The sequence below is a fragment of the Cnephaeus nilssonii genome (assembly GCF_951640355.1).
Source record: "Cnephaeus nilssonii genome assembly, chromosome: X".
NCBI classification, from domain to species: domain Eukaryota; kingdom Metazoa; phylum Chordata; class Mammalia; order Chiroptera; family Vespertilionidae; genus Cnephaeus; species Cnephaeus nilssonii.
This window is the reverse complement of record NC_137071.1, coordinates 63955088-63982446: the sequence shown is the minus strand read 5'-3', so window position 1 is coordinate 63982446 and position 27359 is coordinate 63955088. Positions and strand designations below refer to the sequence as shown.

General features: G+C 37.4%; 1 protein-coding gene across 3 annotated transcripts in view; it reads right to left on the bottom strand.

The window, feature by feature from the left end:
- Positions 1–27359, bottom strand: part of DIAPH2 (diaphanous related formin 2) — a 981952-nt gene that overhangs the window by 459060 nt on the left and 495533 nt on the right. For all 3 annotated transcript variants that reach the window (XM_079765114.1, XM_079765112.1, XM_079765113.1), the window contains one exon: positions 10085–10214. In XM_079765114.1, coding sequence (XP_079621240.1) covers positions 10085–10214 — 130 coding nt within the window. The remainder of the gene's footprint in view (positions 1–10084; positions 10215–27359) is intronic.

Here is a 27359-nt window from a genome sequence, read left to right as displayed (position 1 = left end):
TTTTGGACATTTTGGGGACAATTGGTAAATCAAAATGGTAGTAATCAGATAGCAGTAACATATCATTGCTATTTTCCTAATTTGGATGGTTATATTGTGGTTGTATAGGAAACTATCTTTGTAGGAAAAGCACACTAAAGTATACAGGGGTGATGGACTATCATGTCAGCAACTTATTTTTAAATGGCTCAGAGGGAAAAAAGTTCTTTATACTGTAAAAAAATTGTTTATTTATGTTAAAACATTTTACTTAAATCCAAATGGCCATGATCTCTGATTCCTTTCACTGCTAAGTGAAGATATTAATGTTTTCAACAGTTTCCTCAAGAAATGAAAATGAATTATAGTGTTTTTATACATGAATTGAAAACACTGGTTGGTAATAACTCGATTACTAATCAGCAAGAAAACATGACTTTCTTTCCTAAGTCCTTTAGACTTTTCAGGTTGAAAAGACATTTTTTATACATGTTCTAGACCTCTTATTCTTTTACTATTTTTAAACAATGCACTGTATTAAAAAAAATTAGGGTTGATTAGATGAAGGTAAGGAAGAAAGAAGTATAACAAACTGGAAAATGTATGACTTTGATTCCCTAAACTTAATATTCCTTTAAATTTTATAAGATATTTATGGTGTTGATATAATAAATATTGTTTGGTGAATGAATTACATTCTAAATTATTTTAAACAGTATGTATGAAAGAAGTCCAAAGGAAACTAAAATATTTAATTTTTTATTAAAATGATGTAATGATGTATACTCAGTTTAACTCAGATGGCTAACATATTTTAAGAAGATTTTTACTTGATTTTTAGAAAGAGAGAAACATTGATGTGAGAGAGAAACATCAATCAGCTGACTCCTGCATGCTCCCTACTAGGGATTGACCCTGCAACCCAGTCATCTGACCTACAATCAAACCTACCACCTTTCAGTACATGGGACGGCACCCAAACAACTGAGCCATACTGGCCAGGGAAGATTACTAACATTTAAGTAAGGTCAAGTTTACTGATATTTTGTCACATCAGTATATTATTATGTGCTTCCAAAAAGTTCAACTAAAACTCAAAGTTTAAATATACTAGGAAATCCTACAGTTTAATACTTTCTCACATATTGGGTCCTGTGAGTCACTGTACATTAAATGCTCTAGAGACTGTAGGATTTTATTCCATAACTCAAAGATTTTCAATAAAACTAACAGTGGACAATATGAAAGTAATTTTTTTAGGAATTAGAATAACAGAAGTTTTAGCTGTTAGGCAGATATATCATTGAGACAGTTGGCTGCCATTCGTTCCTATGAGACTTTTAATCCTTGCTATTCATCATAAACCTTTATGGTTTGGTGGCCTCCATAAGTTTAGGTATCTCCACATTACAGGCAGTCCTCAGGTTACATCCCCCTCACAATCCAGGACTGCTGGCTCCCAAGTGCTTGCCTGCCTGCCTGCCTTCCTGATTGTCCCTAACCGCTTCTGCCTGCCAGCCTGATCACCCCCTAAACACTCTGCTGCTAGCCTGTTTGCCCCCAACTTCCCTCCTCTGCCGGCCTGGTCACCCCTAACTGCCCTCTCCTGCAGGGTTGATCACCTCCAACTGCCCTCCCTTGCAGGCCTGGTCCCTCTCAACTGCCCTCCCTTGCAGGCCGGGTGCCTCCCAACTGCCCTCTCCTGCTGGCCATCTTGTGGTGGCCATCTTGTGTCCACATGGGGGCAGGATCTTTGACCACATGGGGGCAGCTATATTATGTGTTGCAGTGATGATCCATCTGCATATTACTCTTTTATTAGATAGGATAGAGGCCTGGTACAGGGGTGGGGGCAAGCTGGTTTGCCCTGAAGGGTGTCCCTGATCAGGGTGGGGTTCCCTTGGGGCATGGGGTGGCCTGAGTGAGGGGCCTGTGGTGGTTTGCAGGCCGGCCACGCCCCCTGGCAACCCAAGTGGAGGCCCTGGTATCTGGAATTTATTTTCCTTCTACAATTGAAACTTTGTAGCCTGGAGGGGAGCCAAGCCTGAGGCTCCCTCCGTGGCCAGCAGCCATTTCTGTTGGGGTTATAATTGAAAATTGGTAGCCTTAAGCGGAGGCCTGGGCCCGGCCAGGTTGTGCGGAAAGCTTTGCTTCCCCTGTTGCCGGGGGCAACCCTGGCCTGCTCTCTTAAGCTCCATTCTTCCACCATTTCTGTTTGAATTTGTTTACCTTCTATAATTGAAACTTTGTAGCTTGAATGGAGGCTTAGGCCTCGCAAGAGCAGGTGGAAAGCTTGGCTTCCTCTGTTACCTAGGAAACCTTGCTCTCTGTGGGTGTAGCCATCTTGGTTGGGTTAATTTGCATACTTGCTCTGATTGGATGGTGGGCGTGGCTTGTGGGTGTGTCAGAGGTGTGGTCAATTTGAATATTTGTCTATTATTAGGTAGGATTTACCACAAGTAAAGGTAAGGAATTGTTATCTTTCTTTTATTTTTTTTTTATTTTATTTTTTTTACTGTTTCACTTCCTTAGTGCTCTGTATGTGCTCCATGTGAGTGACCTAGGTGCTTATGTAGGTGGGTTCCGACTTATGGTGAAATTCGCGTTACGTCTCACCTTAGGAACGGGTTTCTGATGTAACCTGTGGACCTACTGTACCTTAATTGTTTCATTTTTTAATTTTCTCCTTGAAAGAAGTAAAACATGGACCAGGAAATACAGGGAAGTCCTGGTGTCCTCTTTATTCAAACTTACCTTGTTTTTCCTGTTGTATTTACAGCAAACAGTAATTTTCAGGTTGTTATTCTCTATTTGTGAACTTCTCATAATGTCTTATTTTCAAATATGCCTGCTGTACTAAAAGGATATGCAATGATTCAACTTAATAAACATTTATTGAGCATTTACTTCTCCCTGACATGCTGCGCTAGCACTGAGAGTATAGGGACACATGGGGCATATTCCTGGTCATTGAGGAACTCAATCTATGAGGTACATAGAGAAGCAAACAATGAAATAAAAAATGCAAGTATACTGTGTGCTATGTTACAAATAAGGTTTGTGCTGCTGTGACAGAAAGAAAGGAGAGGATAATTTTGTCAAAATGGGGAGAGAGACTGTGGACCACTACATTGAGGAAGTAGCATTAACATTACAGTAAGCCTTTCATTTGGTCAGCATTTACTTTCTATGTTTTCCAATATGTGAGCATAAATTATTTGTTATATATTCTAGACCACAAAGGAAGCAAACATGGAGCTGAAATATCCTATATAATAAAAGAGAAACATGTAAAATAACTGTACCTCCACTACGCTCACCAGCCAATCAGGAATGAGTATGCAAATTAACCCAACAAAGTTGGTGGGTTAATTTGCATACACAGGTGCCAGGCAGAGAGCAGAGTGGGAGAGCTGGAGCGGCTTGGGGAACTTGGCTCCCCAAGCCACCAGATGGAAAACAGAGAGGGAGAGCTGGCGGTTTGGAGGATTTGGCAGAGCAGGAGGCCTTGGGATGGAGACAGAGCAGGAAGGGAAAACCCAGAGCCTGGGGAGCACCAGAAATTCTGGGAGTAGTAGTTCTGGTGGCAGCCCCAGGACCAGAAGCAGAAGCCCAGAGTGCAGGGAGCACCAGGAATGCTGGGAATCGTAGTTCTGGTGGCAGACAGATCTCCTAGACACTAGAGCAAAGTGAGCCTGGAGCAAGTTACTGTTGTGGTGGGGGCTGAAGGGAAAGCAAAGGTGAGAGACATAAGTAAAATCAGAGTGTCTAGGAAAAGTTAAAGGGAAGATATCCTAAAACTTCCAGGAAATATCCACCAATGAAGCAAAGAAAAAAAAAAGCCTCTATTATTCTGTGAGCAAAAAACCAAATTGGGTTGGGGTCTCAGACAATTGGCTCATATGCTTGCAAAGACAGACAGAAACTCCCTGATTGGAGAGGGCTCCCAGATTGGAGAGGGTGCAGGGCGGTCTGAGGGACCCACTCCCCGTGCATGAACCTTCGTGCACCGGGCCCCTAGTATTTAATAAAATAACTCTAGACAAGGTCTGAAAACTTTCATTGACTCTCCACCCAGTTGTGTGATTCCTTCATCATTCTGAGCCTCAGTTTCTTCAACTGTAAAATGATGAACTTGGACTAAAAGCCATCTTGGTCCCTTTTTGCAAGGACTCCGTGACTTCTAAAGTTTCTGCAAGCTCTGGAGTTTCAGAAAAAGTTGTTTTGGGTTTTTTCACTCCCCCAACTCTTTTACCCTGCTATTATATTACTTTTTTCTTTTTCTTTATTTCATAGATTTCCCCCTACAATATTTCCTATAATCTGAACTTTTATCATTATTAATCCTATGGATAAGTCAGAGTAGATAAATAGGTAATCAGAGTTACTTATTATGACATGAAAAGATGGCAGATATCAAAAGATATAGTTGGTTATTAAATTGTATAATGGATTGATCTGATTCAAAAGAAATTAACACTGTTCATAAGAAACTTAACCAGCTCTTATTTTGTAGGATGGCACTAATTTAACTGAAGTGAAACCCATTTTGGATTTATGCAAAACCTTAGGATTAATAGTGCCTTCAAATATATTAATATAATTTTCCCCTGTTGAGTAGAATAGTTTTAATTAAACTTTACTAACCCCTTTGGTTTAATCCCTGGAGCTAACCTATAAAACACTAGAGGTTTTAAATCAAACCATAAAAATGTTCAAAGCTGAAAGTTAAAGTGATAGCCATGAGGGGTGGGAGGACATTAAAGGATTTACAAAATATGTCTAGTAAACTAGCAATGCTTTATGCAAGATATATCTATCACATACAATTATATACACTGATGTATACATAATATTAAAAAGTAATCATTGGGGAAAAGGTAATTGTGGTTTATGAAAAATATTTTCAATATTTAAAGGTATCAGGGTGCCATAGCAACCAGTTTTTTCCCCTCTCTAAGACTCATTGGTATGTCAAACATGAATGAGAGGACCTGCAGATTTATCCTTTAACCTAGAATAAAATGACCAGAGCAAGATTATTTTATTAATAACACTGGTAATAAATTACATTGTAGTATTTTATTCTGAACTTCATAAGGGTTATGAGAATATCTAGAAGAAAGTTAGGCATTCTCCTCCCTCACCCGGCCTGCTTGCCTCCCCTCTTCCTGAAATAATCACTAAATAGATAAATAAACAAGTGAAATCAAACCAAAACAAAACCACTCTATAATTCTTTGGGCGACGCTTCATAAATTTCCCCACCCAAGTATTCCTAATGGAAGAGAAGACGGAACACGTGCCCCTAGGGATCTACTGCTAGTTTGAAGTTTCTTTGAAGTCATCTGTTTTATTTTAAAAATTCATGTGGATTTTGCATTCTACTTCATAATATAAATCTGTTTTAATGTAAAAATTATGTGTTTTCTCCAATATCTTTGTATTGCAGAGTTCTAGGAAAATAGGCTAAGTTTACACCACAGCTTTGCATCTTCCAAGACCCACACAACTTTAGAATCTTAGCTTTATAAAGAATAAAGGCAATTATAATATACATTTTCCCATGGATCTCATATTTTTACTTCATTCAGTTTTCCTTTAACTTCCATGTAATTTTTTTTCTTTGCCAGTTAATTTGATGTCTATGCCTTCAGGACTGAACTGAAATAGATGTCTAGTATTTGCTATACCAGAGAGAAAAGATCCTTACTCTATCAAAATAAGCCCTCAGGTTCTAATAATTCAAAAACATAGAAATAAGGGATTAGTAATCATGCAATTGTTCTTTATATATATTAGTTACATAATTCAACTATTAAATAAATTAGTTTCATCTTATCTATAGCCCTTCAGTTTAAAAAAATAATGTTTTTGGTTTTGTTTGTGAAGGTGATCATTAGTCCATCATGGAATAAAATGAACTATATAGTACTGATCTCTTTTTATTTTTGCTGGTGGACTGTGAAAAGAAAATATATATATATACATATATATATATATGCTATACACAGTACTAAAAGTGACAGAATGAGATTCAGACAGGACTGAAATGTGCATTAAGCAAACAAGGTAAGTTAGACTCAAATACCAAGGAAATGTATTTAACTATAAATAAAAGGGAACTGGCTTGATCTTTTACCACATTTTTTTTCTTTTTCCCCTGCAGACTAAATTCAAAAGTATTTTCTCCTAAGGCTTTAGTAGCAAAATACTCAGAAGAAAATAAAAGGAAATAGATTCTGAACAGTGATATGACAAATGATAGTCAGTTGTCTTAGAGGACAGGGCAGGTGAGATTTCCAGGCATGAGATGCAGCATGAAATCGTACACAGAGAGGGGAATAAAACGGCTCAAGAGAAAATATGTCTGGGCACACTGAAATGAAAATCAGGAGGAAATGCAAGAGGGATGCAAGCAGGCAGAATGTGCTTAAGAACTTTTTGAGTTGAGTCAGAATTTCACTGGGAAAGAAAAAGAACTAATGAAAATAACTTCAGAATGGGACTGCTGCAGCCCAAACAGTGAGATAGGAAGAGGCGTTCTGGTAACAATCTTTTGAATAAACTGGCAGGAAGAATACATAAAAGCAGAAATAATCAAAATACAACAGAGAGATTTTGCTCTTGGAATGGATTGGGAGAAAGAAGTTGGTTATATTGTAAAAGAAAAATATGAAAAGATTTATCAAAAGCCCAGACACAAGAAACAAACAAATAGAACTGAATATACTACATATTTAGCTGAGACTAGGGCAGTGGTCAGCAAACTCATTAGTCAACAGAGCCAAATATCAACAGTACAATGATTGAAATTTCTTTGGAGAGCCAAATTTTTTAAACTTAAACTTCTTCTCACGCCACTTCTTCAAATAGACTCGCCCAGGCTGTGGTATTTTGTGGAAGAGCCACACTCAAGGGGCCAAAGAGCCGCATGTGGCTCGCGAGCCGCAGTTTGCCGACCATGGGACTAGGGGAACTATAAGTACCCTTATGATTATGATCATTCCCTTCTAAAAAGGCAAAGGCAACGGCTATAATATTTAGAATAGTACATCAATTACTACCACTACTACTACTAATTACTATAATAAAGATAGCGGTATAGCAACAACTGAATATTTACTATGTGCCAAGCCTGTTAGTACATACTTTGAACATGGTAATTCATGTTATCTTATTGTCACTATCATTTCCATTTTATAGATGTGGAAACAAAAACTTGAAAGTTTAAATTACTAGTTCAACATTACAGAACTGATAAGTAATAGAGCAAGGAATAGAACTTTATAAAGTCTAACTCAAAAAGCTGTGCTCTCTAGGGTACCTTCATCAATAGCAGTTGTTAAAGTGTGTATGGTATGATATAGACATAGACATAGATATAGATAAACAAGTATTTAGATATAACAATGAAAACTGATATAAACTTAATCAGATTTCAGTAGAGTTCTTCCAGATTATTTTGGCTAAAAATATGTTTATAAGATATATTCATGAAAAGTATCCTTAAATATAAGAATTCAAAATCACCATTGTAAAACTGACAGATCATTTTATTGAAACATATATTTGATATGATTCCTCTCAAAATCTTTCTGAAATTAATCTACATGTTTGTGACATTTCTCATGTTTCAATTATAATAAAAATTTTATAAATATTGATATGATTCTTCATTAATTATATGTTAGTAAATATGCCTATAGCTACGAAGTTGTGTTTTCAGTTTTTTTACAATATTTTTTATTGATTTCAGAGAGAAAGGGAGAGGGAAAGATAGAAACATCAATGATGAGAGAGAATAATTTATTGGCTGCCTCCTGCACACCCCACATTGGGGATGGAGCCTGCAACCCAGCCATGTAACCTGACTGGGAATCGAAGCGTGATTTCCTGGTTCATAGGTTGACACCCAACCACTGAGCCACTCGGGTCGGGCACAAAGGTATGCTTTTAAATTCAAGGACCAAGATATAGAAATTCTTTAGAAAAGCAATTTCCAGAAAGTTGCTATTAAATCTGTAGTGAGTAAAATTTTCCGTCATATTATAAGTTTTTTATAAAAAGGAAAGCAGCCCTAACTGGTTTGGCTCAGCGGATAAAGCATCGGCCTGCGGACTGAAAAGTCCCAGGTTCGATTCCAGTCAAGGGCATGTACCTTGGTTGCGGGCACATCCCCAGTAAGGGTTATGCAGGACGCAGCTGATCGATGTTTCTTTCTCATCGATGTTTCTAACTCTCTAGACCTCTCCCTTCCTCTCTGTAAAAAATCAATAAAATATAAAAAAAGGAAAGCAAGTATATGCTACTATGGAGTCATAGTTTGTCTCCTAGTGTTATTCTGGTCCTTGGACCACAAAATGCAACACACTGGATTAAATTAAAGAAATATGTTGCCCTGGCCAGGTATCTCAGTGGTTAGGGTATCAGCCCGCACACTGAAGAGTTGTGGGTTTATTTCTTTCTCAAGGGCACACACCTGGGTTGTAGGTTTGATACCTGGTCTGGTCAGAAAGTGTGCAGGAGGCAACCAATCCATGTGTCTCACATTGATGTTTCTCTCTCTTCCTCCTCCTTCCCTCCCTTCTACTCTCTAAAAATCAATAGAAAAATATCCTCTAGTGATGATTAAACAATAACAACAAAATCAACATTAGACATTAATTAAAGCAATTTTTAAAATAAAATTAAAAAAGAAATATGTTGAGGGTTTGACAATACCAGACCAGCAGAGATGACCATTAAACAATAATACACAAAAAAGATTTTAAGCTTTATAGACACACGTTTTTCCCCCTTCAAATGACACTAATTGGTTTATATGGATTGTAATAAACTTGGGAAATGTATATGCTTTTGTGCCTTTACTGGAAATCCTCAGAGTTATAGAGAAATGTATTTACTACAGTGCAATTTCAAATATAAGATTTATGAGGGACAATATACTTCTGCACATATATAATCTCAACTTCAAAAATGTTTCCTGCCCGAGCAGGTTTGGCTCAGAGGATAGAGCGTTGGCCTGGGTTCGATTCTGGTCAAGGACACATACCTCTGTTGCAGGCTCCTCCCCAACCTGGACCCTGGCCAGGGCTAGTGCAGGAGGCAACCAATTGATGTGTTCCTCTCACATCGATATTTCTTTCTGTCTTTCCCTCTCTTCCACTCTCTCTAAACATCAGTGGAAAAATATCCTCGGGTGAGGATTAAAAAAAAAAAGTTTCCTTATTCCTCCTTTCTTTCACTTTTCAACTTCTAACTGGAGTAGGCAATATTAACCATCAAAGCTAATTAACTTAAATAACAATCTTGGAAACATTTTTGGCTCCCTCTCCTGTTCCTCCCTGGTGCCACATCCTGCCTATTCTAGTCCTTCAATGATGTCCCTGCTGCCTACCACACTGAGACCAGACTGCTCAGACAGACACTGAAATCTCTGAGATGGCCACCTCAATGCTTCCACCTTACAGTCAACCACTCTTTCACCTGTCCTAACACATTCTGCCACTGGGCCTTGCTCATATTTTCGCTCTCTGGAAAGCATGTCTTTTTCATGTCTGTAAAAGTTCTATCCTCAAGTTTCACCATTTGGCCTCTTCCATAAAAGCCTTTTCTTATCTACGTTTCTTATCAGAACGACTTTCTCGTCTAAACTACAGTACATTATCTTTTCATATAGTACTTCTCATATTCATTCTTGTTTTATCAAGTATTGTATGTATGTCTTTTCTTACCTTCTAGATTTTAAACACACTCAAGCAAGAAATGTCATCATTTTGCTATCACCAAAAACCCCATAGTATGGCGCCTTTGCAAACAATATATACTCCACTGTTTAAGAAATGTATGAAAGAACATACTATCTGATCAGAGATATGAAAGCTTCAATAATCTAACAGAGTTACAAAATAAAGTAAGTCAAAAGCAGGCCATTAAAACACACTATGCTGTCAAATGTAAGCTAACAGAAACTGTCATCCTGTTATTCTTATAGCAGTAAAGAAATAGAATAAAAAGATTAATGTTTATAGATTATTAATCCTATCAGTTAAAATATAATACTTAACAAGAAATAGTCTCAACGCAGTCACAAATCAATTACCTTTGCTTGCACTTTCTATATGTTCCAGTTCATCAGGAAATTTCAGAATATCCCGGTATTTTTCTTCACAAATTTCAGCAATAAAATGCAAGAGGGTTGTTTTTTGATCTGCTGATTTAGTATCTCTTATCTGGAATGAAAAAACAAAAATATTAGTATTTTTGAGTAACAAATACAATTTTTTTTCTTAAATAGTAGAATGAATAAACTCAATTCATCCTAACTAATTAAAAAATAAGTTTGGGGTAGGTTCCAGTGGGGTCTAATAATAATGCTATGAATTTTAAAATGAACCCCGCATTTTAAAAGCAAGAAGGATGACCTATCAATAATAACTTTAAACGTAAACGGACTAAATGCTCCAATTAAAAGGCACTGAGTAGCTGAATGGATAAAAAAACATGACCCGTATATATGTTATCTACAAGAGACCCACCTCAGAACAAGGGACTCACACAGACTGAAAGTGAAGAGATGGAAAAATAACTTTCAGGCAAATGGAAATGGAAAAAAAAAAGCTGGGGTAGCAATACTTATATCTGACAAAATAGACCTCAAAGTGAAGGCCATAACAAGAGATATGGAAGGCCACTTCGTAATACTAAAGGGATTGATATAACAAGAAGATATAACGATAAACATATATGCAACCAATGCAGGAGCACCCAAATATATAAAAAATCTCCTGGAAGATATCAAGGGAGAGATCAACAACAATACAATCATAGTAGGGGACATTAATACCCCACTGACACCACTAGATAAATCCCCTAGACAAAAAATGAGCAAAGAAACAGCAATCATAAATGACTCACTAGATCAGATAGACTTAATTGACATCTTCAGAACATTTCACCCCAAAGCCACGGAATATATGTTCTTCTCAAGTGCACATGGGACATTGTCAAAGATAGACCACATATTGGGTCACAGGCAAAGTCTCTCCAAATTCAAGAAGATTGCTATCATATCAAGCACCTTCTCAGACCACAATGGCATAATATTAGAAATAAACTACAATAAAAAAATTCAAGCACTTGGAAGCTGAATAGCATGCTTTCAATAATGATTGGGTTACCAAAGAGATCAAAGAAGAAATTCAAAACATCCTAGAAACAAATGACAATGAAAACACAACAATCCAAAATCTATGGGACACAATAAAAGCAGTCCTGATAGGGAAGTTTATAGCTCTACAAGCCTATCTCAAAAAAGCAAGAAAAAATGGTAGTAAGTCATCTAACTCTACAAGTTAAAGATTTAGAAATAGAGCAATAAGAAAAGCCCAGAGTGAGCAGAAAGAAGGAAATAATAAAGATCAGAGAGAAATAAATGACATAGAGACCAAAAAAATAATACAAAAGATCAATGAAACCAAGAGCTGGTTTTTTTTGAAAGGATAAACAAGATTGATGAACCTCTAGCCAGGCTCACCAAGAAGCAAAGAGGGAGGACCCAAATAAACAAAATCAGAAATGAAAGAGGTGAAATAACAACAGACCCCACCAAAATACAAAGGATTGTTAAAAAATACTATGAACAATTCTATTCCAACAAACTGGACAACCTGGAGGAAATGGACATATTCCTAGAAAAATACAACCTTCCAAAACTCAATCAGGAAGAATCTAAACATCTAAATAGGCCAATAACTATGAAAGAAATTGAAGCAATCATCAAAAAGCTTCCAGCAAACAAAAGCCCAAGAAACTATTGGCTTCACAGGGGAGTTTTACCAAACATTCAAAGAACAACTAAAACCTATCCTCCACAGACTATTCCAAAAAATTCAAGAGGAAGGAACATTTCCAAGCTCATTCTATGAAGTCAGCATCATCCTAATACCAAAACCAAATAAAGACAACACAATGAAAGATAATTACTGGCCAATATCCCTCGTGAACATATATGTCAAAATCCTCAACAAAATTCTAGCAAATCGGATTCAGCATTACATCAGAAAGATCATACACTATGACCAAGTAGGATTTATCCCAGGGATGCAAGGATGGTACAATATCTGCAAATCAATAAGTGTAATACATCACATAAACAAATTGAGAGATAAAAATCACAGTCATATCAATTGATGCAGAAAAAGCATTTGACAAAATCCAACACCGTTTTTTGATAAAAACCCTCAGCAAAATGGGAATAGAGGGATGATACCTCAACATAATAAAAGCCTTATATGACAAACCTACAGCCAACATCATATTCAAACGGCAAAAACTAAACCCATTTCCCCTAAGAAGAGGAACAAGACAAGGATGCCCACTTTCACCACTCCTGTTCGACATAGTACTAGAAGTACTAGCCATAGCGATCAGACAAGAAGAAGAAATAAAAGGCATCTAAAATGGAAAAGAAGTAGGAAAACTCTTCTTGTTCGCAAATGACATGATACTATACATAGAAGACCCCAAAGACTCCATCAAAAAACTACTAGACCTGATAAATGAATTTGGCAATGTAGCAGGATACAAAATTAACGCGAAGAAATCTATGGCCTTTTTATAACCAATAATGAACTCACAGAAAGAGAAATTAAAAAAACAATCCCATTTATCATTGCAGCAAAAAAAAAAAAAGATACCTAGGAATAAACTTAACTAAGGACTTAAAAGACCTGTGCTTGGAAAACTACAGGGCATTGAAAAAAGATAATAGAAAAAGACATAAACAAATGGAAGAACATACCATGTTCATGGATTGGTAGAATCAACATCATTAAAATGTCCATACTACCTAAAGCAATCTATAGATTCAATGCAATCCCTATTAAAATACTAATGGCATATTTCAAAGATCTAGAACAAACTCTCCAAAAATTCATCTGGAATAAAAACAGACCCTGAATAGCTACAGATATCTGAGAAAGAACAAAGTTGGAGGGATCACAATTCCAGATATCAAGCTATATTACCAAGCCATGGTTCTCAAAACTGCCTGGTACTGGCAGCAGAACAGACATATAGATCAATGGAACAGAATAGAGAACCCAGAAATTGACCTAAGCCATTTATACTCAATTAATATTTGACAAAGGAGGCAAGAGCATAAAATGGAGTCAAAACAGTCTCTTTAATAAATAGTGCAGGGAAATTTGGTCAGATGTATGCAAAAAAAATGAAACTAGATCACCAACTTACACCATACACAAAAGAAACTCAAAACGGCTAAAGGACTTGAATGTAAGACAGGAAACCATAATAATCCTACTACAAGACTCCATAGGCAGCCAAATTGCAGACATATGTCGTAGCAATAACTTTACAGACACAGATCCTAGGGCAAGAGAGACTAAAGAGAAAATAAACAAATGGGACTACATCAAAATAAAAAGCTTTTGTACAGCAAAAAAACCCCACAAAAACCATCAACAAAACAACAAGAAAGCCCAGTGCATGAGAGAACATATTTGCCCATGTTATCACCAATAAGGGTCTAATTTCCAACATTTATAGGGAACTAATACAACTTAACAAAAGGAAGATAAATGATCCAATAAAAAAATGGGCACCAGACCTAAATAGAATCTTTTCAAAAGAAGACAGAAGGAAGGCCAAGAGACACATGAAAACATGCTCAAAGTCACTAATCATGCGAGAGATGCAAATCAAAACGACAATGAGGTACCATCTCACACCTGTCAGAATGGCTATCATCAACAAATCAACAAACCACAAGTGCTGGCGAGGATGTGGAGAAAAAGGAACCCTTGTGCACTGCTGGTGGGAATGCAGACTGGTACAGCCACTGTGGAGTACAGTATGGAGTTTCCTCAAAAATCTAAAAATGGAACTCCCATTTGACCCAGTGTTACCACTTCTAAGAATATATCCCAAGAAACTAGAAACACCAATCAAAAAGAATATATGCACTCCTATGTTCATAGTGGCACAATTTACCATAGCTAAGATTTGGAAACAGCCTAAGTGTCCATCAGCAGATGAGTGGATTAAAAACCTGTGGTACATCTACACAATGGAATACTACACTGCTGTAAAAAGTAACTCCTGGCATTTGCAACATCATGGATGGAACTGGAGAGCATTATGCTAAGCGAAATAAGCCAGTCAGAGAAAGACACATATCACATGATCTCACTTATTTGTGGAATATAATGAATAACATAAATTGATAAACAAAAACAGATTCAGAGACAGGCATAAATCAGACTGTCAAACCTCAGAGGGAAGGTAGGGGAGGGTGGGGGTATGTGGAGAGATCAACCAAAGGACCGGTATGCCTGCATATAAGCCTAATAAATGGACACAGACACCAGGGGGTGAGGACATGCATGGGGGGTGGGGGGGCAAAGGGGGATAAGAACACATATGTTGTACCTTAATTAATAAAGAAAAATATTTTAAAAAGTAAAAAAAATTAATTTGAATCAATTTTTAAAATGTATAAATTATCATGGCAAATGAATGATTCTTTTTATGAGAAAACAACTTTCAAGTATTGATAATAGAATTCCAAGTTAATGTGTGCTTATGTTATCAGCATTCTGTTCTTTGCTGTATCACAGAAATACATTCTTGAAAGTAAGATTCCTTTGTGAGGTTATATTTATTTGTAGCCATCATTTATGTAAAATAATGTAAAACAGTAAACACATTTTACCCTCCTTTACTTGCATGGGCCATCAAAAAAGAATAACTGACGACTTCTTATGCAGATTTATAAATAGAATCCCAGCACACAATCATGGTAATATGACAAAGTTTATTTGAATCCTTACATATTATATTTCCTTTGCAGAGACACTAGGAAAGAGATGCTACAGTTAGAATCATAAAAATCTTTAAAGTATAAGACAAAAAAATCTATGATGAGAATCTAAGTGTTTTCCTTAATATAACTCTCATACTAGACTAAGCTTCGAATGAAATCAAGGATTTACTGAAAAACAAAGGATAAATATGGCATAAAGTATCAAGTTTTCTCATTCTATTGGATGTTTTAATTCTATAATCCTTAGATGATGGATTTGTCTAGTGATGTTCATACTGATTCGGGGTTTTTAGCTTTAAGGATTACTCTGTTTTGAATAAATGAGTATTCTTCACAAATAGGTTTATAAAACGGCTGTGGAGGATATTTAGCTAACTACAGAGGAATTTAATCTTACTATTTTAGTGACTTACACCCAAAAAATTGCATTTACTCAATCAGTCCATATTGAATCTCTTTTGTGCTACAGATTTTAAACAACTGTTTACAGCCCAATGACATTAAAAACTTCAAAGAAATATCACTCTCCAGGCTGAAAAGTAACAGCCACAGGAGGCATGATGTGGAAAGTTCCAGTGGTCACAATTATTTCTTTTGGAATTTCTGGGATTACCATATCCCAAGTAGGTAAATATATTTAAAACTTGATATTATTAGGTTGATTCACCAAACACTTGAAAGCACCACTAGGTTGAAATGACACAATTCAAGGGAAAGCTATAAGAACAAAAAGCACCAAAAACCTCAAGGGCAATCTGTCTTAAGTAAGGCTTTTGGCTGTATAGGAATCAATGGGAGGCTCTCTTTCCTAAAGAGAGGTCTTTACCTGGGATTACAGTGTTACATGTTCACAAAGTGTATCATTTCAGAGTATGCTGGCTATTCCAACTAATAAGAAAATTAACATTTCCTTTTTTCACATAAATTAACTGAATTCCAAAATAATAAAATCTTAAAAGTTAGGGAAAATAAAGGTACATCTTCCAAAGGGAAAGGAAATTGATCTATATTTTATGAATTTTGTGATGACAAATACACACACACACACACACACACACACACACACACACGTGCGCGCATACATGCAAAACAACAAAAATCCACCTAATTTTTCAGGACACTAAATTGTAGAAGTATATTATGTTTTTTTAAATGCACATGGCCTACACTAGAAAGTAAAACATAAAAATTAAAAAAAAAGAGCATTGTGCTCATATGTCAATTTTATGGATGACTTAAAACTTCAGCTGCTGACAAAAATACTTATACGTGCTTAATTTAAAAAAAACATTTTAACCCTTTGCACTCACTTGCTTTTTTCTCGATTCCTTTATTCTACTCGGGATTTAATTTTTTAAATACCCCAGATTTTACAAAGCGCGGCAGTAGAATAAAAAACTGGAGTTTCTTTTCATACAAACTTATTTATTTGGATTTTTTTATATTTCAAAGTATTGATACATTCAATAACCGTCACACTCGACATCCGAGTGCAAAATGTTAATTCAGAATCAGGTTCATTAATTTAATTTCTGTTAAGAAATTTAGCAGAATCAATGGCTGTATTTAAAAAAGATAAAGCAAAATATTTCAGTTAAATACCTTGGTATCTTTGTCAAAATCAGAAAGAGTTGTAGACAGAGTATGCATATACTTTTTATTTTTATTTTATTTTATTGTATTAACTAGTGGCCCAGTGCATGGATTCATGCACATTGAAAGGAAATTAATTAGAAGAAATATTTTAATATCGCTATTCGCCCTTTCTCTATAATAGAAGTGTCAACCAAATTCACAATCGACAATGACAGATTGAAACACACATGTATGAGTGGCGCCAGCAAGAGCTTTATATGTATCACACATGTGCGAGTCAACTTAGCCTTTTATAGATATAGAATAAACTTGCTTAATTAGACCTGCTTTCTGATGTAGCTAAACTTTTTCCAGCCCAGTGAAGCAACCCAACTTCTCTTTCAGGTAATTGTCAGCAGCACAGCAGTAAATATCAACATGAAGCAGATTATTATTGTAAATCACACAGGGAGAACAAAGGGTAAATTATTTAACTGCAGCAGTGTTTGACTATATTCTGTGCAGTGAGAAAACCTGAAGTCATTTTCAAGGTCCACCATTTCTTACTTATTTTCAGTTGGGTCAAGTTTCTAAGCTTTCTAAATCTCAGTGTTCTGGCTAATGAAAAGAAAATAAGATTCCACTGAGTCTCCTATCTACCTACTCCAGGACTCCTGTGAGGATCAAATGAGATGAGGCATGGGAAAATGCTTCACAAACATTTGGTTAAAGTGTAAAATGTTTCCACGTGGCTATAAAACAAGTCATGTTCCTGGGCTGAAGAAACTGAAAGGAGGCTAGTTGTTGCTAGGGAGAGGAAGCTGTGTGTTGCTACATGAATCATTACCTGGAGGGACACTTAGCATATTAGCCTCTCTTACCATGAATACACCATTCACACATTAGCCACTGTCTTTCTCAGGACCTATGGTGTTGTTCAGTGTCAGCACAGAAGGCAAGAATATTCACCTTCATGAATTCTAATGGCTAATGGTATTTATCCAATAATTTGCTCTTCCAAGTGTACTAGTTGGATATATACATTTCTTGGGATAGTATAAAAGTAACCTAATCTGAGTTTGGGCAAAATTACTTCTAAAGTATTTGGGTTAGTTTATTAACAAAATTGATTTCTCTCTGATATCTGGTTAACTAGAAATTATGTTAATTTAAAATAACATCAAATATTCCAATAATAATTGTCCAGATTGCCTAAGGCTCAGCAGTGACTAGAAGCACTTCAAGGTTTGCTGCAGCCAGGAGCCAAGTGCCTTTTTGCATTCCTGCCATTGCTCTCCCTCCCTCCCTCTCAGCAGCCACAGTGAGGCAGGGGTGTGAGGAATATAAGACTTCTCTTTATAAGATGCAAAAGGATGAACAAAATTGTCACCCTACAATCCTCTGTCTTGTACATATTTCTAATTAATAAAAGCACAAACAGCAGTTCCAGAAATTGAAAATCTCTGAAAAAGTTCAAAACCTTTTAAAATATTTTAACGAGCCAAGTTATCAACAAATGATAACATTAAAAGTAAAACAGAGTAATTCACTAGCTTCACTGATAAAGTGCCATCAGTTAATAAACCACATAGCGATTTTAATTGTAATAATTTCACCAATAAATGTTATACATAAAGATTAATAACTGAATTTATACTAATTGCATCTACCTAATCTATAATAACTTCCTGAAAAGGTACATTAATACAAAATAGCTTTAACAGAAAAACACCTATTTCTATAGCAAATCCTGATCATTTCTCTTTTTTCTAATTAATATGAGTGCTATATTATTAAAGACTAGAGGCCCGATGCACGAAATTTGTGCAAGGGGCTCGGCCTTCGCAGCCTCACCTGCCCCGGCTGGCCCTCGCAGCCCCACCTGCCTCGGCCTGCCCTTGCAGCCCCGGGTTCCTTCGGAAGGTCATCCGGATGGTTGTTCTGCTGTTCGGTCTAATTAGCATATTAGCTCTTTATTATATAGGATAATATTTATATTTGACGTGTTAAAACACATTTTCAAATTTTTAGTTAGCAAAATATGAACAACTAATTGCCATGTAAAATATTATTTTTTATTTCAAATGCTTTTATTCAAGCTTCAAAATATGTGAACTTTGTCCTGTCTTTGAATCAGGGGTTTGAGCACACAGAAGCCAGCACACAGCCAGAGAGCCTGAGAAGACAACATTTTAATCATCTATGTCAGTCACACTCAATCTTTCTCTGAAGGACCGCTTCTGTAGGTAATTTTCCCTTCTGCTGAGATTTAAGCCTATTTCTTCTTGCTCTGTTCTTAGTGGGAGAGAACTGGACACTCTATACAACCACCTCTCATAGAGTGAAAGTTCCCTTCGCATGTGTCCTATTCTCTACACCAGTGATGTTTTCCTTTTTCATTTCACGGCACACATAAACTAATTATTCAAATTCTGCAGCACACCAAAAAAAATTTTTTTGTTGATATGACAAAAAAATGTATAATTTCCATTCATTCACCCCAGAGAGCTATTGTTGTGTTGACTGTTGTCATTTTTTATTTGACAGTTTAAAGGAAAAGAGGTCAGTAGCCCTAATAGTATTTTATGTTTTAAAAGTTCTTGTGGCATGCATGTCTACTCTAAACCAAACAATTTCAGTTCATTTAACTTCTCCAAACAAGTTAGTTTTCAAACATTTAATTTTGTCAGTATAAAATTAAACATTTAAAAAAATTTACAGTTAATTAATTTTTAACTATAAATTAATTTTATAATTATAATTTAATTGTAATTTATGCATCATGGAATATACATGAATGGAATATTTTATATTATATATTATAGAATATACTAGTATACATGATTGGAATAATTAGAATCCATTCAAAGTTTCTTTTGCACAGGCTCCCATCACCTACTAGAAAAGCATACAAACTTTTTGGTTTTGCTCAAAAGGCCTTTGCGAGCTAGACTTTCCTAACCTGTCCCTGCCGCACACCCTTATCTTCAGTCTGATCACAGTTGCTTGGACAGACCATGCAGTGAAACACCACTGTGCTTTTGCACATCTCTTTCTAGATTCCCCTTCCTTCTCCCATTTTTTCTATCTGCCAGGTGAATACCTATTCATGTTTCAAGACCATCCAACTACCACTTCCTTTCTGAAGACTTTTTTTTTTATTTCAGGAGTAATCATGACCTACATTTGCTATGCCCTTCATTATACCTTTCAACATGATAATTTCTTCCAGTCAGTATATGCTCTTTCAATGGCAGAAACTGTTTCACTAATCTTTTCCTTATATATCCATGGTACCTAAGTGAATGCTAGAACATACTATGTAGGCAATAAATGTTTCTGAATGAAGATTTTTCTCCACATAAGCTCCCATTTGCATGAGCTACAGAGCAATACGTCTAACTTAAACTCTACTCGTGTGTGTGTGTGTGTGTGTGTGTGTGTGTGTGTGTGTACATACCCACATATACACACAAGAGGTTGACTATGGTTGACTACAAAGCTAGGTGTTTCTAGGACAACCTATTTGAGAGGTGGGAGTGAATGCCAGAATAAAGTTACAATGTGCCCCGCAGCAAGTGGAACACCATGCATTTGTAAGGGAAGGAATTTTGGAGCAAAGCAAATATGAATGTAGAAGTGCATTCAATGATCCACTGTGGGCTAGGGACTGTGCTGGAACTGAGGGATCAGAGATAAATAGCACATCTCACCTTCAAAGTCCCTGGGAGCTCAGAATTTAGGAGAAAACACAAAATTATACAGAAAAGAGACAACATAGGGGAGTAACTTAGTGGCAAATTATGTAATTAGAATGTCAACTAGAGTATATGTAAAGAAGGCAAAGAAAAGGACAAATTCAATACACATTGTGAAGACAAACATGATTAAGTAACGGCAAAGGAATATTTTGAATGAGGAAAAGGGAAAAATCAGACTCCAAAAGTTTTAAGTTCTGATGATTAAAAGGATGGCTGTAGCATGTCAATAACAAAGAAAGCAATGACTCCACAGAGAGCTGGCTTGAGGAAAGAGGTCACAGCTCATCTTTTAAATACAAGTATTAGCTACATGGAGGTAATCTATGAGAAGGTGGTCATGACTGTTCCATTCTCTGTGCTTCATTTTATCCTATACTAGAAGCCCAGTGCATGGATTCGTGCACAGGTGGGGTCCCTTGGCCTGGCCTGCACCCTCTCCCAATCTGGGACCCCTCAGGGGATGTCAGACTGTCAGGTTGGCCTCTAATATGAATATCAGCTCTTTGGTTAATATCTTCCTGCCCTTCCCCTGCCCCTTCCCTCTGAGATTCATCAGTCTGTTCCATGTTTCCATGTCTGTGCATTGAGCATCTGCCCCCTGGTGGTCACTGCGCATCATAGCTATCAGGCGAATGGTCACTTAGGGGGGTGTGTGTGTGTGTGTGTGTGTGTGTGTGTGTGTGTGTGTATATATATATATATATATATATATATATATATATATATATGTGTGTGATTTAACCTAATTATGCTTGTTAAACATCCAAATGACTATGATATTCTCTTCCTTCAAAAAATCCAATGGTTCTCTAAAACTCATAGTAAAGTTCAAATTTCTAATCAGAATAGTTATTAGCACAGATTTTGTATTCAGACAGAACTGGGGTTGAACCTTGATTCTATCATTCACTAGTTGTACAACCTTGGGCAAGTTACTTAAACACTATATGTCTCAGCTTTCCCATCTTTAAGTAGGAGTCCAGAGACGAAAGATGATTTTGAAAGGCTTTGGGGGTCAGAGGAGCTTCAGCTGAAGGAGCTAAGTTTTAAGTTCTCCTTGTCTCAGGTCCCCTTGCTTTTTATTAACACAAATTGTCCTAGGGCAAGGTGGAAACATACACTTCAAAAGGTAGGGTTTTGTACCGAAGCATTGTTAGATTGAGGAATAGCCTATGGCTGTTCAGGTGTTTGGCCAACAGGAGGCAATAACGTGGTTTAAGATGCACTGAGTTGTCTGGCAAACAGTCATCCTATTCAGGTTTGGGGAAGTGCCTTTAGCCATTCCAACAGGTGATTACATATGTGACTCAGCCCTTGTTGAGTCCCCAAGTTCCATTAACCTTTTGATGAAACTCTTGCAATTATGACGTGCTGGAATTGGCTTCCGGCAGACAACATCTTCCCTCAAGGTTACAAGATGGCTGCTGGAGATCCAAATGCCACACCATTTATAGGACAATGTACAAAATCTTCTCCCCTTGTCTCTCTCTTTTCTTTTGTATCAGGGAGGGGAGTTTTTCTTAAAATTATTCCTCCACCCGCGGCCAGGAGACTTCCCCTTTCATTGCACTTGTCAGAACTGGGCGCACAGGCAGGGGATGAGGACTGCTACCCCGGCTGGCTTGGGAAAGTCACAATTCATCCTATCAACAGGGAAGAAAGAGAGAGGCCTGCTGAGAAGTGACCACTTGTACCTGACATTACATGTTTTTGTTATTTTCTTTGATTACAAAAGTCATATATGTTCATTGCAGAAAATGTGGGAAATCCAGAGAAGGATAAAGAAGAAACTAAAATTTCCTAATGTTCTGCCACCCAGATCCAACTATTTTGCACTTGTGTTATCCATCCCTCCACTGCACTCTTCCTCCTGCCCCCTCTACCCTCCGTTTGCACCGGCCCTTTAAAGCTGCCCACACCACTCTCAAGCACATAAGAGTTTGTTGTAGGCCAAGGCACCAAACTCTTCCTCACTCTTTTGTTTCTTTAACTTAGAAAAAAAATCAGAAATTACAGTGTGTATGTATAATGGATGCATGTAGTTTAAAATGGGCATTAAATAATACTTGTGCTCACATACTTGCACAATTGAATAAGAATATTTTTTTCATGACCAGATCATTATCCAGATTAGAAGTGATGGGAGCCAGCTTTAGCTTCCCATCTTCCCACAGAGAGAGTCATTAGCGTAATCTCAAAGTCCAGGGCCCCTGTTACCACCATGACCATATGTCTAGCTCTAGCTATTATCCCTCAGCACCCACTTCAGCTGCGCAGGCCTCCTAACTGCTGTTCCTTAATTCCACCAGGTATGCATCTCCCTCAGAGTGGTTATGAGTGCTTTTTCTCTGCCTGGAAGGTTTTGCTTTTACTTACCTGCATCTTTGCCTTCTGTCAAGATCTATTCTTAAAAGTTACTCTCTCACCATGGTCTTTCCTAGCCACTCTATCTAAAATTGAAATCCACTCTTAACACCTCTTACCTCCTCCCTCTTTTATTGTTCTTCACAGCAATATCTCAAATATAATATATATTTTATTTACTTATTTACTGAACAACTCTTTCTACTAGAATGTCAGATACACAAGTGCAGGGCTTTTTTTTTTTTTTTTTTTTTTTTTTTGGTCTTCTCCACTTTTTCTTTTAATAGTTTGTTGATTTTTTAGAGAGGGAGAAAGAGATAGACACATTAATGTGAGAGCACAAAATCGACTGGCTGCCTCCTGCACACGGTCTACCCGGGATTGAGCCAGCAAGCCAGGCATGTGCCCTTGACCGGGAATCAAACCAGCAACTTCCTGGTGCACTAAACAATGCCTAACCAACTGAACAACATCAGCTAGGCCTCTTTTTATATACCGAGCATCCAAAACAATGGCTGGCACATAATCAGCACTTAATACCTTAATACATATTTGTTGAATGCACAAATGGGTGAAGATTTCTCTCCATTTGCCTTGTTTTTCCTCACCTTAGATACCCTTCTTCCATCATCAGGTTGTAGTATCCTATTCCTCTTTTAAGGGAGAGGAGACCAACATCTGTTACCATCTATCATGTGCCTATGGGCCAGGCACTTTGATAAGTGCTTTATATGTATCACCCTTTTTTGTTGTTGTTAATCCTCACCCGAGGATATTTTCCCATTGGTTTTTAGAGACAGTGGAAGGGAGAGGGAGAGACAGAGAGGAACATTGATGTGAGAGAGACACACTGATTGGTTGCCTCTTGAACGCACCCTGACCAGGCGTGGGGAATCTGCAACCAAGGTACGTGCCGTTGACCGGAATTGAACCCAGGACCCTTCAGTCCACAGGCTGATGCTCTATCCTCTGAGCCAAACCAGCTAGGGCTATATCACCTTTTTTTTAAATTGTCAAAACAATTTTGTGAAGTAGTTCTAAATATGCCCATCTACACTAATAAAAGAGAAATATGCAAATTGACCGTACCTTTGTGACGCCCACCAGCCAATCAGGAGTATGCAAATTAACCCAACAAAGATGGCAGGTTAATTTGCATACATAGGTGCCAAGCAGCTGGGGGCGGGGCGGGACTCTTGCATCATCACCATGGCGACGACGTAGGCGTTCTGCACCGCCCCAGCAGCTCCGGGCCTCTGGGCAGTGTGGGAAGGTAGAAAGGTGGCTCCGGCTGGAGTGAAGGCGGTGCCAGCAGCCAGGGGAAGGAAGGCCATTTTTTGCACGAATATTTGTGCATTGGGCCTCTAGTTTTATAGATAAGGGGCTATGTTTGGAATACTTAAGTTGCTTGACCTAGGTCACACAGTTAATCAGAGTTGGTGCCAGAACACAGCACGGTAACAGGTACGCTGGGTGTTTAATAGATATTGGACTGAATTAAGTGTCATGGTCAACGAAGAATGTGTGATGAGGGGCAGAAGGTGGGAGGGTTTTAGAGAGTGGTGCTAATGAGCCTTTCTCAACTTCCCTAAGCAGAATTAATAAATGCTGATTTTGCTTTCCCATGGTGATTTATATATAATCCAGTTACAGCATTTGTCCCACGATATACACAATTGGTCTCACCTACCAGATTGGGAACACCTTAAAAATGAGAAATGTGTCAATTCTGTTCAGTAAATGTTCATTAAATAAATAAATGTTTGAGAGAGGCCAAAGATAATTAGGACCAATTTGATGATTTGAGAAATCTTTGGTGACCTTCAAATCACAGTTTTAATACAGCACCAGAGTGCAAAATTAAAAAGAATGGATAGACAGAAAGAGGAGGTAAAGTGTAAGTTAATATATTCAAAATATTGACTGTGGATAATAACTAGGTAATAGTTAGAGGGGGCAGCAGAGCCAACAGCTGGAAAATAGTGAGGCTAGTGACAAAAGGTTATTAAAATTATTCTCCTGAATAAGTTCAGCATAATTAGTCCTGAGGGAATTAAGCAATGCAAGAACTAAGAATTAAAAATCATGAGAAAGGAGAATAGATCGGCAATGACTACCTTTCTGCTTCTCAAACCATGGTCCCTGAACCAGCAGTATCAGCATCATCTGGGAACTTGGTAGAAATGCAGATTTGGGGACCAAATACCAAATCCACTAAATCAGAAACTTTGAGGGTAGTGTCTACCAACCTGTGTTTAAACATACTGGAAAAAATTCTCGTATCACCTCTAGGCATTTTTGATGCATGCTAAATTTTGGGAACCACTAGACTTCCTTAAAGGAAATTTCCAGGCAAAAAGATGCATGGCAATTGCCTACAGCTTGCCTGGGCCCTCTCATAATTAATTACCTTTACATATAACAAGTTGAAGTGTCAACATAATTTCAAATCTTAATGTCAATTTAAAACTAGAAAGGAATTGTCTAGCAATTTGTGGCATGTGAAGGAAAGAATCACTGTGAATGTTCTTAATTAATTTACATGAAAACGAGACTTATTTGTATCATAATTGACCATGTACTTATTCAAGAGCACATGACCCAAACAATATGCTCCATGCTGTGAATATTCTATATGCATTGTTCATAATTCTTCTAAAGTATCCCTCATCTTTCACCTAAGACTGTATTGAAAATACAGTTATGTGATGCTGTAGTGTCCTTTCTACTGTTTATTACTAGAGTGATGAAGTAGATAACCCAGCTGATCATTCTTGCTTTCAACTCTTACTCAAGCTACAGACTCACTTCTCATTGGAAAATCTGAATTGTTGCTTAAATATTTACTCAATAAGTTTGAATGAGAATATCAAATTCTAGTTGCAGACATCAGGTTGCAAGCTTTCCATAAAAAAAAAAAAATCTTGCATTGCAAATGTATTTCACCACTCCTAACTTCAGGGCTAATGTGTACTGGGGCTTTAAGGAGACAAACGCCTCAAGCCACATGCCATACAGAGTTGATTCATATGAACCTGCAGAGACAGAGCACAGTGGTTGAATGAATGTAAAGAAAAAGACAGCAAAAAGAGAAAGCATCATCCTTGTCCATGGCACAGGCCCTGTGTCTGATATTGTGTTTCCCATGCTGGCAGCCCTATTTGGAGGTGAAGGCCAAGAGTAAGAATGTGCTCATGCATTACCTACCAGACATTATAGAGGACCAAAGCCATGGACCTTATGCCCCCACCTAAAGAAACCTTACACCCAGCTTGCAGAGTGCACAGAGAATTATCAGCATGAGTAAAGGAGCACATAACCAGCCAGCTGTGAGAAATGTTCTCTTCCCGAAAGTGGCAACAATGTGCAGGAGGAACACTAGGTTTTCTTGCATGAATTGCTGTAGAGCAAGTATTTATCATAGACTAACCTGATTTGCATATAAGGAACTAAAGAAATGATGTAGCAAAGCAGTATGAATATTACTAAAGGAAAAGCTTCAGGACACTTATAAGTAGGTCCATCTTTAAAGTGTATGAGAATTTTAATTTGAGATAAAAGTCTAAGTATACATAGATTGCATCTGAAGAAAGGCCTTAGAGCAGCCCCCCACACCCCCAACCTTTCCCCCCTTGGTGTTTATACCTGTGGCCACATGAAACTCAGCAAACTTATCAACAGAACCTGTACTCAGGAAAATCCAAAATGGCCTAATCCCTCTGTGTCAAGGAAAGAGTCTGACAGACAGTAACACTACGCAATATACATTTAGATTGGATTGTCCTTTGAAGGAAAGGAGAGAGTGGAAGGCAGTGAAGCAATCTGGTTGAGTCATTGGAATAAGCCCATCTAAACTAGCAATATGATCAGATAATTCAATTTCATATCTTTTTAGTAAAGTTTTTCCCTAATCAAGGCTTATTTTCTCCCTATTATATTTGTATATTTATGGAACAGTTAATATTTAAGCAATCATGAATGCTCCAGTGCATATATCAAAACAACGACTGCTGCTTGCCAGTCTTGATACAGCGCATGAATTCTAATGTTAGCCTCCTTTATTTAAACAAAATGAAGTTCTGTGCTCTCTGCCAAGGGTTGTTTACAAATTATTGCTTTCTTCAACACCACACACACTGCAATAACATTGAAAAAGATAATGCATTTTTAAGGATTGCAATTACCATAAAGACATTAGCTCTGTAGCTATGTTCAGCCAGGTTTAATACATGCTTTCCTGGTTTTATTTCTAAATCTGTCACCAAAAATGGTTTTCTGGGCTCTACATGACCAGGACTGACACTAATTCAGCCAAATATAATTTACAGTGGAAGATGTCTTAATTCTTTACGTAGGCTTGATCATCCCTGTTTTATACTCATTTAAAAAAAAATCTTTATTATTGAAAGTATTACACATGTCCCCTTTTTAACCCCATTGATCTCTCCAACCCTCCCCCCGCCCCACCCTAGGCCTTCACCACCCTATATGCATACAATTCTTTGGTTGACAGGTTGGAGCGTCTGCCCCCTGGTGATCAGTGCACGTCATAGCGAGTGGTTGAATGGCCTTAGCATATCATTAGCATATTACAGTTTGATCGGTTGAATGGATGGCCGGACACTTAGCATACTAGGCTTTTATTATATGGGATGCTATTGTGAACATTCTTTTATTATAGCAAAATACCCTATATAATAAAAGCCTAATATGCAAATTGTTCCCTCAGGCGGTCGTAGACCCACCCACTCACCCCACCTCCCCACTGAAATTCAACAGTCTGTTCCATGCTTCTATGTCTCTGGATCTACACAGTTGATGTTGGTATTATG